This window comes from Balearica regulorum, chromosome 1, assembly GCF_011004875.1.
Source record: "Balearica regulorum gibbericeps isolate bBalReg1 chromosome 1, bBalReg1.pri, whole genome shotgun sequence".
Taxonomy (NCBI): domain Eukaryota; kingdom Metazoa; phylum Chordata; class Aves; order Gruiformes; family Gruidae; genus Balearica; species Balearica regulorum.
The window spans coordinates 151,936,059-151,956,038 of NC_046184.1; the positions used below are offsets into that span (position 1 = coordinate 151,936,059).

At 41.1% G+C, this 19,980-nt stretch overlaps 1 protein-coding gene across 3 annotated transcripts in view; it reads right to left on the bottom strand.

The window, feature by feature from the left end:
- The window catches only part of TFDP1 (transcription factor Dp-1), a 58,222-nt gene that overhangs the window by 23,741 nt on the left and 14,501 nt on the right, over positions 1-19,980 (bottom strand). For all 3 annotated transcript variants that reach the window (XM_075739417.1, XM_075739407.1, XM_075739427.1), the window contains exon 3: positions 19,630-19,696. In XM_075739417.1, coding sequence (XP_075595532.1) covers positions 19,630-19,696 — 67 coding nt within the window. The remainder of the gene's footprint in view (positions 1-19,629; positions 19,697-19,980) is intronic.

Sequence of the window (19,980 nt, forward strand, 5' to 3'; positions counted from 1 at the left end):
TGATGCTTACCATCCCTCTTACGCATTCAGGTAGTCTACAGAAAGTTGGGGGCAACTCAAATCTCGTTTAAATCCTTGCTTTCCAAAAGGCTTGTACTTCCTAGCTGCTATTACCACACCATGTCAAATTGACAGCTTCATACAAGAACCTATTCTCAGTCACACAAATCTGAATAGGATGCAGTAGCTTGCCATTCTGCCATTATTAACCAACTGTCCAGTGATCTTTCAGAAAGCCAGCAGCTATCTAATTCGTAACATAAGTCTGTTACACCTTCCTGTTCCTTCAAGTACACCCATCATTATCACAGCCTGTTTTGTGTCTGTCCTTTCTCTCCACAGAATGCAGTAACACAACATAAATTACCCTGGCTATTAGTGCTTGTGTATCTTTGCAGCTTCCTGGAGGTCAATGTCTTTTTTTTTAATTTCCTCCTCATTGCTTTAAAAACAACAAAGCAATCTGAAGATTACATTTCCAGTATAAAATAAAGAGTCGTAACTGCTTTCCAAAGTTAAGACACCTCATCTGTTTGACTGCCTTTCCTTACTTTTGACAGTTCTTGTTGCCCATACACTTTCTAGTTCTCCTACCCTTTATTTTTGCAGGGGTCAGGGATGGACACATTATTCATGACAAAGGAATGCCAATGGCATATGCACATTTTCTATTTTATTCCCTGTCCCTTTCCAAATAATTATCAAAATTCAATTTGTTCGTTCCCACCAAATACTGATACCACATTTTCACATAATCTACAGTGACTTCAAGATCTTTCTTGAGTGCTAATAGCTCGCTTGGGGTCCTTACTGTATCTAGTTTGGTTTTTACCAATTATTAACCCATGGGAGGACCCTGCCATTCTATGACACCTTAATTTCTTTAACAGGCTGATTAAAGACCTTGATAATCAAGGAGGTTTTGTTGTTATTTTTAAGAAATCCAAGGGCATCACACTGATTAGATAACCCTTATCCACATGGTTGTTGACTCTTTCAAGGTATGACTTTGAAAAGACCTAACTTCAAAACTTCCCTTTTCCCCTCCCTCTAGAAAAGCTATGTTAACTCCTGCCCATTATCACATTTATTCATATGTCTACTACTTCTCTGTTATGTGCTCAACCGATTTACCTAACAGAAGTCAGACTTACTCATCTGCAGTCATCTGAACCCTTCAGAAATTGGTGCAGGGTATGTCGCTTTCTATCCTTCTGGTACTATATGAATTATACGTACACTGAATTAGCAGGACAGAAGTACCATTACTAGGTCCTTTAAGAATTCACAGGTAGATAATTCTCTGTTCACAATGGTATCTAATCATTCACGTTATCCTAATTAATTTTTATCCTAATTTTTTCCTAAGACAACAACTTCTAGTAATACTTCAGTAGGACAGCTTCATGAAGAACAGTATTGCCATGAGTCTCCTAATCATTTTGGTCATCTGTCTAGTCTTCAGATGCACTCAGAGACTATGTTCTTCTGGTATGTTTAAAGTAATTTGTTATACTATTGTGTTGTTTCTCAATAATTTTTATGCAGTCAACAAAGACAAATGCAAAAATCTTGCACTTGTGACAGCGTAACTCCATGCAACAGCAGAGGTCAGGGATCAAGTGGTTAGAAAGCAGATGTACAGAAAAGGACCTGGGGGTCCAGGCAGACAATAAACTGAATGTGACCCAGAAATACACCCCTATGCTAATGAAGACTTAACCACATCCTAGGCTGCATTTGGAACAGTACATCAATAAGGTATTATTCCCTTTTACTCCAACGCTCTTTAAGCTGTGCCTGGGTTACTCTGTTCAGTTTTGGGGCTCACAGTGCAAGAGAGGCATTAACAAACAGTAGAGCGTCCAGAAGAAAGACACTGATGTGGCTAGGGTACTGGAGCATATGGTGAACAAGGAGAAGCTGGTGTGTGCAGCCTGTGGAAGAGAAGATTAAGGTGGAGCGAGAGGTATTATTTGTGGGAATCTAATCACTGTCTTCAACTTCATCAAATGGAGAGTTACAGAGATGACAGAAGACACAACAAAAGGAGAAGAGGCAACAGTTGCTGCACAAGTTGCTGCACAGCAAATACCAACCAGACATGAGGAAAAAGAATCACAATGAGAAAGGTAAAGCACAGCAACAGGTCATTTAGGAGGTTCCCTGGAGATATACAGAAAAATTCAACTACTGAAGGCTCTGTGCTTTGAAACTGGCCCCAGTTTGATTGTAAGGTCAGATTAGATGGCCTCCAGTATCCTTATGTTATTCATTTAATTCTATGAATACAAATAGGTATCTTGCAACTAAAACATCTGTGTGAAGGGACAAGTACACACTATACTTCTTTAAAGTTTTTAATTACATTAACATTTCCTGTAGTGCTGTGCCAGAGTTGATTTATGCAACTGAACCAACCTGGCTCTGTACAGAAACTGCAAAGTACATCTGTCTCTATGGCACAAACTGATTGGCAAGGAAATGCAAATACTACTGGAGGAACAGTAACACACGCTTCATAGTTCAAAGCAAAGTCAAAGTCAACTTATAAAAGATATCATACTAAATAGGAAAGAGCATAATTGCTCAACAATGGAGGGGGAAGAGGGAAAAAAGGGCTTTTTTTTTTTTTAAAAAAAAGGGTATTTTAAATTTTTCTCTGCCCAAGTTCATCCTACTATTTTCTCATTTACCTGTTGTGCAAATGGTTCTCATATCCACCGCATCCATCAAAGGCTCATAATGCGTTTCATAGTGGGTTTGTGTGTGTGGGTTTTTTGTTTGTTAAGTATACAAGCAGAAATATAATTTTATTAACTTAGCTTTGCAAGTGATTGCTTGCTTTCTCAAAGGAATTTTACTAATAATTTGTTAATTACTGTTACAACAATCACTGCAATCCAAATAATCCTGTACTTTGTGGCCAACGTACGGTGTGCATAGCAGCATGTAAAAATTAAACCGCAAGTTTGCAAACAGTTTCCCTGGCACCAACTCTTCTTCCTTTTCAAAACAAACACATTATTAATACTGCTAGTTCCTGACATTTTTTTTCCCCCCTCCTTCTTCTGAAGACTTCAAAAGCCATGACAAAAGGCCACGTAAAGCAGAAAAAAACCCCACAGGACATAATTTCTACTTAAATTTTCAGTCTTCCAAGCATCGCTAGTTTGGAAGACTACTCTAGTAACTTATAAGCAATCATTAAACCTAAAGGGAAGTAGAACTTCATCAGTACGAAGTTCCAGAATGCCTCCAAACCGAAGATAATGATACAGATGGGACCAAGGAGTAATGCTGTATAAAACAGGCACAGCACAAGTAGCAGTACCCTTTAACAAAGCCTGTTATTTGTCTACAAACTGTTCTAGATACGAGCTCTCTTCATAGAGAGTACACGGTAAATAACCTTCTTTGGTTACTGATTGCGTTTAGGGGAGAATCTTGAACTGAACCTTCACTTGCATATGAAAACAAACTCAAGAATTTTACCAAAAAAGAAAGATTCTCTTGCAGAATTTTAGCAGTAAGACAGACTGGTAATACAGCCAATTATGAACACTTTAAATAACTTGAGATGCCACAGAAAAAGACACAGTACATCTAAAATTAGAGAAAGGAGTGCCCTCTGCAGACAAAGCAGTAGATCTATCTAAAAGCTGACTGCTCCAGTTCATGAAACAGTAGTGCCTTTGACATTTCAGACTAAAGAGGTTGGGCTGAGGTACTCCTTGCCTCAGGAGCAGAAATCCCATGCATTCTAGGTGTTGTACCATTTTCTGATGCAATCTGTCTTTGTTTTCTTTACTTGTGTAAGAGAGAGCAACAGAAGTGATGCAACAACAGAAGTAAACAAAATACCAAGTCAGTTTCCTGATAATGCAGTCTCCAACAAACTAAGTCTTGTCAGCCTGTCTTCTAGCATAGAAGCAATATTGTACATGGTAGAACTGGATTTGCTAAGAAGGTAATTTTGCAAGCACTTTCTGAATTATTACAACCCAAAAGAAGAACACACAGTATAAGAGAGTGTTTTGTCAGAATGTGAAGTAATTCCTACCATCTCCTGCAACAGTCCAACCCATCTAGCAGACCAGTTTGTAAAGAAATACGTGATCAAAGGTTAGGAGTTGAGCAAAGGGTTCTTTTAAGAAAAGTCTAAAGAAAATTAACCTTGCAGATGACAGCTTGTGGTATGCTGCTTATAACCATTCTTATGAACTCTACAAACTTTTGTCTTAATTACATAAGCTTTGAAATTTATTTTAACAGAGCAGTTGGAATCTAGCTTAACAACAGCTACACAACTCAAAGGCAGTAGTATTATTAAGCCAGTCTCAATACAAGTCAAATATGACTTATGCTCTCAAAAATGTAACATTAATATCCATAATCTGATAACAGTCGTAACTAAGAGAGTTTCAGTTGAAGAGCCCAATGGGTCTCTTTCGTGAGACCAAAAAAGACCAGTGAGACTTTCCATGAAGAAGAAGATTTTATGAAGTGACACGGACACTAGATTCCACTGTCACTTCTGAGAAGGCCAAGTGCCACCTGTAACATCACATTCCTTATTTCAGGAATTTTTTTAAAAAGTTAATAGGAATGGAATTTATACAAAGCCAGAGTACCTGTACTGCTTGAGATGCAAATGATTGATATAAGATTACAAGAAAACTATGATAATTACCTGGAAAACATTGTAGATTCAATTGTGGCAGTCTTCTGCATGTGGATTTTTATTTTTTTTGGTAACAAAATAGATAGGAGAAGAAGAAGAGGGAATTCCACATTAACATCACTAGTGAAATTCCATATTGCCACCAGTTTGTAAAGCAAATACAGACAAAGCTAATTCAGCTCCAAACCTGTCCATCAAACCAACTGCTTAGAATAAACAAAACCCTAAATAACGAAATGCAAACTAGCCTTAAGTGCACAATCTGCCCTTCTCTTTCCAGTGTGTCATCCCCCAACCGCAAGCTGGTCTCAGTAGAAAATTGTCTGAACAATTATCAAATTTGGAATCAAAAAAATGAGCCAGGTCTCTCACAGGAATGTAAAGTTGCTGAAGTCCACCTCATTTTTTGCAAAGATTCTTTTTTCAATTGAAAAACTCTGGGTTATCAGATGGCAGATTTTTCTCAGGGTCTCGGCAAATCATGGGCCTTATTACAGGTAGAGCTAAAGTGTTCTAGGAGACCTTACATTAGACTCATTGATCTTTAGTCATGGCCTCTACTTGTCTTCATATCATCTTCACCTAATTCTTATTTGCCACTATCCTACTCAAGAAAGTTGCATTTGGCTAGTTCAGCCATGTAGTTGACAGCTTCGTATGCTATTAGTAGTACCTTCCTCCCTAATAAAGTAAGAGCAAAGCATCTGCATCTCCTATAAACAGAACATTTGAAATCATTCAGAACTGGAGGTTTAGAGAAGCTTTCCAAACCCTTTTTTTGGATTTTGTTCAATGCAATACATTTATTTCCAGTACGAAAAAACTATGTATGTACAAGATGCAAGAATTACAAAAAGATGAGCTACTTCTAAAACATCTGTCACTAATCAGAAGTACGGTTCTATCCAGTTTTTGGGCTGCTGTCAATAAAACTGACAGCAATAGGCCTTAGAACATTTTATTCCGTGCGCTTGAAAGTTTCAGTTACCCACTTTTACACGGCTTCTCTGCTACCACAGCTAACAGGAAATCAAATGCCAAGTAGTTCCCTCAACGACTGTTTACAGTATTTTCTCTGCATTTCGCTTTACAAAATCTACCCTAAATCACTAAGCTTGAACTGCTGCTTTCTTCCAAGTGCAAGACGAGTCTTGAAAACACAGCTAGGATAAAAACATTAGTTTAGAAGTGCCATTTAAAGTTCCTTTCATCCACTTGTCCTGGTTAAACCCCACATGGTAACTAAGCACCATGCAATCTATCCTACAAGGGCATAGGGAGGAGAATGGGAAAAAACCCCAAACTCATGGGTTGAGATAAAGACAGTTTAACAGAGTAACAAAGGAAAATGATATTATTATTATTATTATTGTTGTTACTATTTTTGTTATTATTATAATAATAATAAAAAAAAAACAAATGATGCACAAATGCAATTGCTCACCACATGCGGAAGGGGAAAAAAAAACAACACCATGCCCAGTCTGTTTCTGAGCAGCAATCCGGCCTCCCAGGAGCTTCCCCAGTTACATACAGTGAATGACATTACATGGTAGGGAATATCCCTTTGGCTAGTCTGGGTCAGCTGTCCTGGCTGTGCTCTCCCAGCTTCTTGTGCACCTGGCAGGGCGTGAGATGCTGAAAAGTCCTTGACTTGGTGTAGACAGTACAACTACCTAGCAACAATTAAAACATGAGTGTGTTATCAACAATATTCTCACACTAAATCCAAAACACAGCACTGTAATGGCTACTAGCTGAAACCAGGAGAGTATCCACCCCTTATTCCATATGTCATGCCCAGGTCCTATACTTCTCAATACATTCCAATTAATCACCACCACTTTTCCTGTCTTTTTGATATGTACACGCAGATATCATTCCAGCTCTGGGGGCCCCAGTACAGGAGAGACATGGAGCTGTTGGAGAGAGTCCAGGGGAGGGCCATGAAGCTGATCAGAGGGCTGGAGCACCTCTCCTATGACGACAGGCTGAGAGAGTTACGATTGTTCAGCCTGGAGAAGAGAAGGCTCCACGGAGATCTAATTGTGGCTTACCAGTACCTGAAGGGGGCCTACAGGAAAGCTGGTGAGGGACTGTTTATCAGGGAGTGTAGTGACAGGACAAGGGGCAATGGCTTTAAGCTGAAGGAGGGTCGATTTAGATTAGATGTTAGAAAGAAATTCTTCACTGGTGAGAGTGGTGAGGTACTAGAACAGGTTGCCCAAAGAGGTTGTGGGGGCCCCATCCCTGGAAGTGTTTAAGACCAGGTTGGATGGGGCTTTGGGCAACGTGGTCTAGTGGAGGGTGTCCCTGCCTGCAGCAGGGGGGTTGGAACTAGACGATCTTTAAGGTCTCTTCCAACCCAAACCATTCCATGATTCCATGATTCCCTTACTCTCTGGGCCATCCCTCTAAAAAGTCCACCGAGTTCATTTAGTCCATGACTCCATCTGTCATAACAGTCTTTCAGGACAGGGGAGATGGTGTGTTATATTTGATTGTTGCATGCTGCATCCATAGCTCGTAGCTGATGTATCTGGCACAGCCCATGCCCATGGTCTGCGGGTTGAAGATGTCAATTTTGAGGATGTTGCTGGGCACTTGTTGCTGAAGCCAGTTCTGGCTTCATCACCTCTACACCTTGCTCAGTTTCATCAAAGTTCATTCTTCATTAGTATGGGTGATTCTTACTGTAATACCATTGTTATGGCATACAGCAATCATAGTAGTGACAATATGCCGTATTATGTAGCAATTTACATCATACAATTTAAATCATTGACTATTCTCGACCAAAATCCCCTTGAGGTACACACTGGACTTCTCCATCCCCCACATCACCCACCAAGTGCACCCAGTTCCTTAAGCAAAAGCAATCCCATGGATGGGTTACTCCTGCCTCAGGAGGAGTAACCCAGACTGTCTTCCCCAACATATTCTTTATGTGCACTATGGGGACTTTACACCCTTCTACAGTACGTGGAAGTTTTGACTGGGCAGGACCAGCTCGATTGGTAGACCCCCTACTGTTGACTAACCAGGTGGCCTTTGCTAAATGTGCATCCCAATGTTTGAAGGTCTCACCACCCACTGCTCTCAGTGTACTCTTTAACAGTCCATTGTATCATTCGATTTTCCCAGAGGCTTGTGCATGATAGGGGATGTGATACACCCACTCAATGCCATGCTCTTTGGCACAGCTGTCTATGACATTGTTTCAGAAATGAGTCCCATTGTCTGATTAAAATTCTTTCTGGGGTGCCATGTCACAAGACTTGCTTTTCAAGGCCCAGGATAGCGTTCCAGGCAGTGGCATGGGGCACAGGACGTGTTTCCTGCCATCCAGTGGTTGCTTCCACCATTCTAAGTACACAGTGTTTGCCTTGGTGGATTGGTGGGAGTGTGATATAATCGATCTGCCATGCCTCCCCATATTTATATTTCAGCCATTATCCTCCATACCAGAGAGGCTTTAACTGCTTGTCTTGCTTGATTGCAGCCCATGTTTCACATTCATGGGTAACCCGTGTGATGGTGTCCATGGTCAAGTCTACCCCTTGATCACGAGCCCATCTATATGTTCCATCTCTTCCTTGATAGCCTGAGGTGTCATGGGCCTAGCGAGCTATAACTAACTCACACTTATGTTGTCAGTCCAAATCCACCTGAGCCACTTTAATCTGAGCAGCCTTATCCACCTGCAGGTTTGTTTTGATGTTCTTCACAGTGGTCTAACTCCTGGGTACATGGGCATCTACATGACCTACTTTCACAACCAGCTTCTCTAGCCAGGCAGCAATATCTTGCCACGCTGGGGCAGCCCAGATGGGTTTGCCTCTGCGCTGCCGGTTGCTCTGCTTCCACTGCTGTAAACAACCCCAGGGCATTGGCCACCACTCATGAGTCAGTACAGAGGTAGAGCACTGGCCACTTTTCTCTTTCAGCAATGTCTAAAGCCAGCTGGATGGCTTTCACCTCTGCCAACTGACTCGACTCACCTTCCTCTTCAGCAGCTTCTGCAACTTGTCATGTAGTTCACCTCCGATGCTTCCCCACAATGCGACAGGACTTATCAGTGAACACAGCAGATGGCTTCTCATTTTCTGGCAATTTATTACATGGCAGGGACTCTTCAACACACGTAACCTCCTCCTCTGGCGATATTCCAAAATCTTTGCCTGCTGGCCAGTCCATGATCACTTCCAGAATTCCTGGGCGACTGGGGTTTCCTAATTGAGCCCATCAGTGCAACCCACTTACTCCATGCGGCATCAGTTGCATGGTGTGTAGAGGAGACCCTCCCTTTGAACATCCAGCCCAGCTAACACCAGCAGTCAGGGTGCCAGGAGGAGCTGTGCTTCAGTACCAGCCACCTCCAAAGTGGCTCAAATCCCTTCATGTACTGCCAATTTTCAGTTGGAGTGTAGCAGGCCTCGGATCCTTCTATCTCTGACTCCAAAATCCCACAGCTTGACCTCGAGTGTGCCCTGGTGCTTTCTGCCACAGACTCCAGGTAGGGCCATTCGCCCTGGCTGCAGTGTAGAGCACATTTTTAACGTCTGCTCCCTCCTGGACTGGCCCAAGGGCTACTGCACGAACTGTTTCTTGCTTCATTTGTTCAAAGGCTTGTTTTTGATCACGGACCCATTTGAAATTGTTCTTCTTCTGGGTCATTTCATAGAGGGCTTGCAATCAGACTGTAATTTGGAAGATGCATTCTCCAGAAACCCACAATGCCTAAGAAAGCTTGTGTTTCCTTTTTGCTAGTTGGTGGAGACATAGCTGCTATTTTGTTGATTACATCCACTGGGATCTGAAAACACCCACCTTGCCAACTGTATGAGGTTCAACAAGGCTCAGTGCTGGGTCCTGTGCTTGGGTCACAACAACCCCATGCAACACTAGAGGCTTGGGGAAGAGTGGCTGGAAAGCTGCCTGGCAGAAAAGGACCTGGGGATGTTGGTCAACAGCCAGCTGCATACGAGCCAGCAGTGTGCCCAGGTGGCCAAGAGCATCCTGGCTTGTATCAGAAACAGTGTGGCCAGCAGGAGTAGGGAAGTGGTTGTCCCCCTGTACTCAGCCCTAGCGAGGCCACACTTGGAGTGCTGTGTTCAGTTTTGGGCCCCTCACTACAAGAAGGACATTGAGGGGCTGGAGCGTGTCCAGAGAATGGCAACAAAGGTGGAGAAGGGTCTAGAGCACGAGTCTTATGAGGAGCAGCTGAGGGAACTGGGGTTGTTTAGCCTGGGGAAAAGGAGGGTGAGGGGAGACCTTCTCGCTCTCTACAACTGCCTGAAAGGAGGCTGTAGCCACGTGGGGGTTGGTCTCTTCTCCCACGTAACAAGTGCTAGGACAAGAGGAAATGGCCTCAAGGTGTGCCAGGGGAGGTTTAGCTTGGATATTTGGAGAAATGGCTTCACTGACAAGGGTTGTCAAGCACTGGAACAGGCTGCCCAGGGAAGTGACTGAGTCACCATCCCCGGAGGTATTTAAAAGACGCGTAGATGTGGTGCTTACAGACACGGTTTAGTGGTGGACTTGGTGGTTAATGGTTGGACTTGATCTTTAAGGCCTTTTCCAACCTAAACAATTCTATGATTCTATGATTTTAATCCTAAAAACTGGATCTCCTCTGCAGGTCCCTTGACCTTACTTTGTCTTATGGCAAAACCAGCCTTCAGAAGGGTTTGGACTATTTTCTTCCCTTTCTCAGAGGCTGCTGTGTTGCCCCATACGATGATATCCTCAGTGTATTGCAGGTGCTCCAGAGCTTCACCCTGTTCCAGTGCAGTCTGGATCAGTCCATGGCAAATGGTGGGTCTGTGTTTCCACCCCCGGGGCAGTCAATTCCAGGTCTACTGGACAGTCCTCCAAGCAAAAGCAAACTGTGGCCTGCACTCTGCCACTAAAGGGATGGAAAAAAACACATTTGTGATATCAGCTGTGGCGTACCACTTGGCTGCCTTTGACTCCAGTTCATACTGAAGTTCCAGCATGTCTGGCACAGCAGCATTCAGCAGCAGCGTGACTTCAATCAAACCACAATAGCCTACTGTCAGCCTCCACTCTCCATTACACTTTCGCATTGGCCATATGGGACTGTTAAAGAGTGAGCGGGTTCTGCTGATCACTCCGTGTCTCTCCAGTTGACAAATCAGCTTATGGATGGGAATCAGGGGGTCTTGGCTGGTGCAGTATTGCTGCTGGTGCACCACTGTGGTAGCGATTGGCACCTGTTGTTCTTCAACCCTCAGCAACCCCACAACAGAAGCATCCTCCAAGAGACAGAGCAAAGTAGCTGTTTAATTTCCTCTGACTACAAGGCAGCTATGCCAAAAGCCCATCAGTACCTTTTCAGGTCCTTGAAATACCCTCTCCTGAGGTAGTCTATGCCAAGGATGCACGGAGCCTTTGGGCCAGTCACAATGGGGTGCTTTTGCCACTCATTCCCCGTTGGACTCACTTTGGCTTCCAATACAGTCAACTGTTGGGATCCTCCCATCACTCCAGAAATACAGATGGATTCTGCCCCTTTATAGCTTGATAGCATAGTCCAGTAAGTCTGGTTGTCCCTCTCCTCCACCTGGCTGGAGGCAGGGCCCCTCTAGTCCCGGTCATAGTATTTGTTACAGATGAATGGATTCATGTGGCACACATGGGTTCGAATCTCATCCTTGTTACTCACTTATTGTAAATACAAATCAGAAGCTCCTTCCATAAGATCAGAAGTAAGATCAGTCTTCCTACTCTGGGGAACTGCCCACTGGAGACTGGAGCTGGAAGAACTCCCATGAGATTGCTTTTCCCTTGCGATTCACATACCCAAGCCTCTAGGGTCAAGGTCAGTTTTCCATCCCACTTCCTCATGTCCTCTCCGTGGTCACTCAGGTAAAACCACAGGTGCCTCACGGTGCGTACCTTCTATATCCTCTCCCTTGAGCAGAGGAACACTTACTCCTAATAGATGAGATAGTGGTCCATACAAGCAGGGAACTGGACATATCCTCTTTAAGTTGCCAGACCTCCCAGGGCAGTTTCTCAAACATGTTTTTGGATTTTTTTGGACAGTCTTTCCAAAAGCTGAGACATAGACCCATAGGAAGGAAGCGAGATTTTCTTTGTATCACCAGAGTTGGCCAGCCACTTCATTCACTGTTGGTGCCTCTTCATCTTTCCAGGCCAGTACTGCCAATGATTTGGTATACATTGACTATGTGCTCTGTACAAACCTCCATCACATGGGTCAGGTACAGTGGACTTCACCTGGATCTGTAACTGCATGTCATCTGTGTCATAATAAACCATCTCCCTCACGGCTAATTCCCTCAGGTACTGGATACCTCTCTCCATGGTGGTCCACTTGCCTGGATGACATAAAATATCTTCTTTGAAGGGATACCTTTCCCTCACACCTGACAAGAGTCGCATCCAGAGGCTGAGGGCTTGTGTCCCTTTTCCAATTGCCTTGTCAATGCCCCCTTCCTGGGACAGGGATCCCAGCTGCTTGGCCTCCCTACCCTCTAATTCCAGGCAACTGTCCCCGTCTTGTGGTTTAGTTCCAGCTGGCAGCTAAGCACCATGCAGCCACTCACTCACCCTTCTCCCGCCAGGGAAGAAAAAGGTAAAACTCATGGGTTGGGACAAGGACAGTTTACTTGAGAGGAAAATAACAACAACAGTACTTAGAACATACAAAGCAGGTGATACACAATGCAACTTGTTCACCTCCCTGGAGCCTGATTCCCAGGCCATCCCCCAGCAGCAACCCCTGCTCCCCCGCCACCCCCCTTTATATACTGAGCATGATGTCATATGGTATGGAATATCCCTTTGGCTAGTTTGGGTCAGCTGTCCTGGCTGCGTCCCATCACAGCTTCTTGTGAAAATTAACTCTATCCAAGCCAAAAACCAGGACATCCCACTATCCCAACATCCAAGCAGCCAGGTGACAAGTTGCTCGGCTGAAATCTTTTCGCATACCTCGAAGCTCACTCAGGGATATGGAACAGGTGGTTATCTCTGGTTCTGTCTCTTCTTCCTGTTCTTGTGATGGCCCTGTTTCATCATCCTTCACTAAACAAGCTGACTTTGGTGTCCATTTTTTCTTAAGTATAGGGGCGACTGATACTAGTGTGGGTTGGTTCTCTGGTTCAGCTGCAGTGCCATCTGTCACCAGGGTTGATCTCTGATTTTTAAATAGTTGTTTAACCCTAAGCAAGAACTGAACCACATTCAGGAGAACTAGCAATAGAAGCATGCTCATCTGAACATCCCAAGGATATTTAACATTCTCAAGAGCTATTGTAATTAGCCTGGAGAAGAAGGGGAAGGTGAAGGAATGTGTCTCTCCCACATATTGGCTCACCAAGGAGAAAAAGTAAGAAGTGTAATTATTAATAGCTTCTGACAGATGGCTCCCAAAGTACGGAGATGAAACCATTGCTGTCGCTCCACTGCCGCTGAATACAAATACAAAATTGGTCTGACTATCAATGATTTTATGATACCATAAGCCAGTAGTACACCAAACAGCAGAGCTATAACCCTAATGCAACACCCAAAGGTGACAAACCACACATAAACACTGATAATCAGTATATATGGCAAGTAAGGTGTTACACAGCACAACTCTGAGAACAAAAAAACCAAGATTGTAACCAGCAATGATTAAACTAATATAATAAATGCTTGTAACAAATTTGTTTTAACATGCTCTGGTCAGATCTGTCATTATCTTAACCCTTCATGCTCCACACTGGGAACCAGAAAAGGACTGTCGTGGTTTAACCCCAGATGGTAACTAAGCACCATGCAGCCACTTGCTCAATCCTCCCTCCCTCAAGGGATGGGGAGGAACATGGAAAAAACAAACCAACAAAAAAATGCCGCAACTCATGAGCTGAGATAAAGACAGTTTAATAGAATAACAAAGGAATAGAATAATAATAGTAGTAATAGTAACAGCAACAACATTAAAATATGTAATATATATAACAAGTGATGCACAAATGCAATTGCTCACCACATGCGGAAGGGGAAAAAAACCAACACCACGCCCAGTCTGTTTCTGAGCAGCAATCCGGCCTCCCAGGAGCTTCCCCAGTTACATACAGTGAATGACATTACATGGTAGGGAATATCCCTTTGGCTAGTCTGGGTCAGCTGTCCTGGCTGTGCTCTCCCAGCTTCTTGTGCACCTGGCAGGGCGTGGGAAGGTGAAAAGTCCTTGATTTGGTATAGACACTACAACTACCTAGTCACAAGTAAAAACATCAGTTATCAACATTATTCTCATCCTAAATAAAAAACACAGCACTATACTAGCTACCAGAAATAAAATTATCTCAGCCAAAACCAGGACACCAGTCCACATCATCTACAAAAAAAATTACTCCTTACCACAAAAGCATCAACTTGACTAGATTTTTAGATTACATATATACAGAATATGTATAAAGGGTGTACTTAGAAGATCTGTGAAAGAAGACAGAGGTGACGATTATATTCTAGAAGCCGATTCCTCAGATGTCACTCCTGTGAAGCTGCAGTTTGTAACATATCTCTCACAACAGAAAACAACTCTTTTTGAGGTCATCAACCTACCATAAGCTTTGACAACACACAGATGACTATCCCTAAGTTGTGTGCCAAGTCAAGTAACAATATCTCTGCTTATTGGACACGTCACATCATCCTCTTAAGACAACATGCTTACACAGCAATTCTAAGCACTTTTACAAAGACATTGATCTTTCCCAGTGTGTAGTACTACTAAATGTCTAAGTAATTTCTTACATCAACTCAGACTTCCAGGTGATTCTTATCACCCTTAGATATGACTAGTAATACTTGACTCTAGCTATTACAAACCAGTCTTTCCAAGTTTGTGTTGAAATAAACCGTGTGGTCTACCTTTAGACTTTGAAGTCTTTTTAGACTTTTCCAAATACCATTCCTATTTGTAGCAGTTTTATTTCCTGAGCTTGACTTTAGATAATAATAATTGTTTGGAATTACCTCAGCTGCAATAATACACAAGTATTTTATAACCAATGATCAGACATACGTCTGTTTTCTAAAGTATGGATCACTGCCAAAGTTTCTTGTCATATAAATGAAAAGAATCTTACAGTTAGGCAGTGTTGAAATGTAAGAGTCTAAATATACTGTAAAAATTTACATGTTTGACCTTTTTTTTTTCCAATTACCAAATCTGGAATGAAAACAAACCTGAAGTTCTTTATGCCCATAAAATGTGAAAACATATTTTAAAGTCTAAGAGTTGAAAGGAGGTAAGGTGATTTTTTACAAGTATTTTCTGGTTATATACCAATAATGCCACCTACTGGCATGACAGAAGATCCAAATTTTCATTCTTAGTAATTTTAAAACTAATTTAAGAGCTTTAATTTCAACACAACGTTACATATCATTTGTTACCTTTTCCCTTGCACTCATGTGAAGCAGATAATTTCTTTCACGCAAGTATCTTTACAAGCAAGGGGCATGATTATAATTGAACAGTGTTCTATTTAGTACTTAAATATCAACCCTATTTTGACGATAACAAGGACCAGAATGTAGCAGTTTTACTCAAAATGCAACCTCCCTGAACACCAAAGCTTCTAAGTCTCTCAAATTCATTGCCAAATAACTTTTAGAAGACACAAACTCGTGAGGAAGTTTTACTGGTTTGGTGCCTATTAAAAATTCTTTCCATCCCTCCAACCCATATGAATTTTCTAACTCTCAAAATTAATTCTCATTATAATTATCAAAGTCCATGTACAGGGTGAATTTTTAGCAATTTCAGGAGAATAGAGCTAGACTCTCAAACCAGAGGAGCTGCAATTAGCTATGTGGATATTCCAAAACAAAGTTAGGAATTAACAAAATTATTTTTTTTTAATCTCAGAATGTAAACAAACTAACAATTAAAATATTCAAATGAGATTATCCTTGCCTCATAACCAAGGTATGCAAGAGGCAAACAATTACCATCAAGTCAATTTGGAATCTTACTGCACAATTAAACTGCTCTCTTACTCTGTCTTCAATAAAGCAATTTATCCTTTTTATTATTGCCAAAAAAAGAATAGAGCTATAAATCACAATTTGGGTGCCCTTAGAGCTGTTCTTCACTTAACCTTTGAAATTTTTGTAAATATTGCTTCTGATTGTAATTTGAGGGCTTAGTAGGATTAATTTAGGCACAATTTCTACAAAACCCATTCCTGAAATCTAGGGTAACAAGCAATGGAAAGGACCCTGTGTAATGATGTTCTCAGCAACTGAAACTTTAAGGAAAAAAAATACCATTGGGTATTTTGGAATGAGCAAAGGAAACTTGCAACTGCTTCCAATGGGATGTGGCATTCCTCCACAATGTCACAACTGAAGCTGACAGTAAATACAACAGCACAGGGCAAGCAGCAGATATAAAACTAAATAGCTTTATAGAGAGTTCATGAGTGAGAGGACATCTGGATATACAGCTGGCTTTTGCTGTGCATGTTAACTCATTCACAAAGCTACATTTTAAAAGCTCCCGGCGTTGCTCAGGATTTCCTGAAACTAAAACCTCCCCTCTCACACTCTGCATGTTACATTGGTGCTTCTCTCCTGAACAAGTTTATGTAAGAAAACCATCCTCCTGGTTACCAGGTACATCAAACCTTTCACAGTCATATTTGTACCAAGCCAAACCATTCTAGACGAAATCTGAGGATTTGTGCCACTTAAACCCTACCACACCAAACTCAGCAGACCTTGCACTTAACAGGAAAGCTGCACTAGGATGTGCATGCCATACCTCATGTCCTCCGAGGAGGTCAGAGCTTTTCAATAGCAGCCAAACATACTGAAAACCTGCCTTACCTAAGTTTCCTCATCCAAGGACTGGCAAATACTCAAACAGTAAACAAATTTATCCCACACATATGCATTTCCATCAAGAAAAACTAATTAGTACATTTTCTGAAACATTTATAAGATCTGGGAATCAATATGGCCTTAGATCAAAAAGGGGCTAATATAACTGGTATATTGCTCCACTGGGACTTTTCCAAGATTCAACTTTAAGAATTAGCTTTCTAGAGTAATTTCTCAGTGGTGAAGTAACAGAAGTAGGCAGAAAGAAAATCATCCTCCAGTGAGCAGAGCTGTCATCTTAAAACACAGGAACACTTGCACCTTGGCTTGAGCAGCTCCATGGAACGCTGTTTTTTCAGGGCTAAATGGGTGCTACTCTCCAGTAATGGAAATACACAGGGGTATCAGAGAACACAGGAATTTACACACAACCTCTTCTGCAGGTTGCACAAGCACTGGAAGAAGCACAAGCTTCCAGCTCACTTCTACCACATAGAAATACTGGTACCCTCTTATTCCAAACAAAAGATGTTTTTGAAGACTTTTTTAGAGTATTTTTGAGAATGGTATTTTATGTCCAAGACCAATGAATCCTCTTCATTGTGAAATTAAGAGAAATTTTGCACAAACTTAGCAAAACAGGAGAGGACTGGACTTTTTGATAAAATGGCATGTAATGTACACAGCTACTTTTAGAAAGCACAGTGCTATACACTTTTGTGTATAGACAGTACTTCTGTGTATAGTAGTTACATTAAAAATTCCAATATTTAAAGACTACACCAAAAAAATCTAAAAATTATTAAAAAGTGGCAACAGAAAATAAGTACTACTATAGTGAATAAATTCTGATACCTATCTGAATACTTTAGTGACAAAATATTTGTTATTTTAATCTCTGATTAAGACTACAGAGCCTGCATATAAAACACAGACAAGGTAGAGGCAAGAAACATAAAATGATAAAGGCAAGAGAAACAGTTGTTTCTTCTCAATATTGAGAATTAGTTGCTGTCCATTAACTTTACAGAACTCCCAAAAAAAACAATGAGGTGCAAAAATTAACTGAGGATAGCTTAGTTTGCTAAGCTTCATGGTAGTATACATTGAGAATAGAGCTAGACTCTCAAACCAGAGGAGCTGCAAGCCTATAATAAACCATTTAATCACTTGAATTTTAAAAATTCTACAAGCAATGAAATGGCCTGTATTTTGCCCACTTTAAGAGCTATGTAATAATGGGAGATTCACATTTCCAGTTCTTGCTGTCTAGACTGTACTGTCTGTTTTGACTAGCTCTCCACTGACTGGAATGGGGTCTAGACAGACGCCTACATGGATGTAAAATGTCCCCTCAAGCATCCAACCTGACAAAAACATCAGATTTACTGCCAATAGGAGGGCAAGGAAAATGACAGCTGCTAAGGATCAGGTACTCTACCTGCACACTTTTTTTGCTCATGGGTATGAGACTCTATTTACAAATATACACATGGACCAGTTAATAAGTGTCAGTTATTCAGCCCTTAGTGACTTCTCCATCAAAAGTAGATCGCAGTGGATTAGTCCTACAGCCCCCTTTTGTAAAACGACGAATATTTTGGACAAGGGAATGTCAAAGAGTTAAATTGGTGGTGACAGAAATTAGAAGTTCTGCAAGTTGTGAAAATAAATGCTTAATGGAGGTTTCTTGAAATAGTTTATAAAAGACTAGAGCAATAATACCAATGGAGTTCACCTGAACTGGACTACAGGTTAATCAGAGTACTAGCATAATCCAACAATGCACACAGTCAATAGATTTGTCAACAGTAAGGTTATGAGAGCATCAGACAAGAAGTAGGTGACTGTCCTAATAAATTTCACCCTACTTAGTACAGCCTATCAAAGCACACCATCTGTCACACACAACAATAAACCAGACTATCATCATTTGGAAGCAACAAAGGAAAATGGCCATTTCACCAAAATCTATCGCAAGATGTCTGTGAACCAAACATGATGTTGCACAGAGAAATTACTGATACCTCCAGACAAATATGTCTGATGCTTCACTTGGAGTCACATATACTATTTTGGCCACTTGCATTCAAGAAAGTTGATGAAAGCAATCAAACAGGCTCAAAGAATGATGATAAGGAAAATCCAGAGGACAAAGAGCTCATCTGATGAGGAATTTAGGAAACAATCGCTATCTGGCCTGTCAAACTAAAGTCTGTTAAGATACACAACTGTTATTTTATAAAGAGTAGGTAAACACACTGGAGAAAACTATTAAGCTGAAAAATAACACTGCCACCAAAGTGCATAAACTGGCAAGAATACACTTAACTGGAAGTCAGAGAACAGTTCTACAGTCTCACTATGAAAACAGTCTTCCCCTAAGAATACAGGGGACAAAAAAAAAATCTAATTTTCACATATAGCATAATCAGTTTACAGAAGAGGTTATATGACATAGCTGTCCAGAACTGCAGGCAACTGGAACTCAGTAATCTGTTTTTTCCCCCCAACTATGTAAAGTGCAGCATAAAACTCCCCAAATGTTTAGGTACTCTTAATTTTTGAGCTTACATATTGAATTCATGTTTATAGCCTGTGTTTTATTAAACTGCTTGATTACCTTACACTATTATACTTGCACAGCCATTATGTGCAAGTCCAAAACAGTTCTGTTCAAAGTAGTATTTCAGATAGGCTTGCACTAGTGTGAATGCACTATCATAAAAACTGTCATAACCCATTTTAAACTGCTACACTCCTGCATTTTTCCCATTTGCTAAAACACAGTGCCCCAAAAGTTATTTTAGACCACCGTGGCATTTATATTTAAACACAAGCTACACTAATGAGAAGATCATGTGAGATGACAAACCACCACTGAACTTGACACACAGTTTAAAGACAAGTATAAACCACAGAAAATCTACAGTTTGCTTGCTGATTATATAAGATATAACTTAAGAAAAGCTTTAGAAAAACTATGCTAAAAAAAGCAGTTTAAAACCAGTAATAAGCATAACAACTGAAAAACAAGAAATGGAGACTCTTACTAAAAATTGTGTTCTTACCTTTTCCTGGACTTAGGTTTTGGTCTATAAACACCTTAAGCTCTCCATTGGCTTCAATTAGTCCAGCCTGTTAAAGAAAGTAACTTGTATCAAATTTACAAACACAGACAACCTTTTATTGTTAAAGGTGGAAGACATCATACCATAAGTCTCTGCCGCTGCCACTCATATTTTGTCACAAATCTGCCACTATGTAATAGCATCATTTGTGATATAGTATTTGCCAAATTTTAAAATCTTGATTTTATAAATAACATTCTTAAAACACAGCCACAAAATCTGTTTACCTTGTTATTTTGTGTCCTAACTAAGCTCTTATACCATACATGCACTGTTTTAACAGAGAGCTGA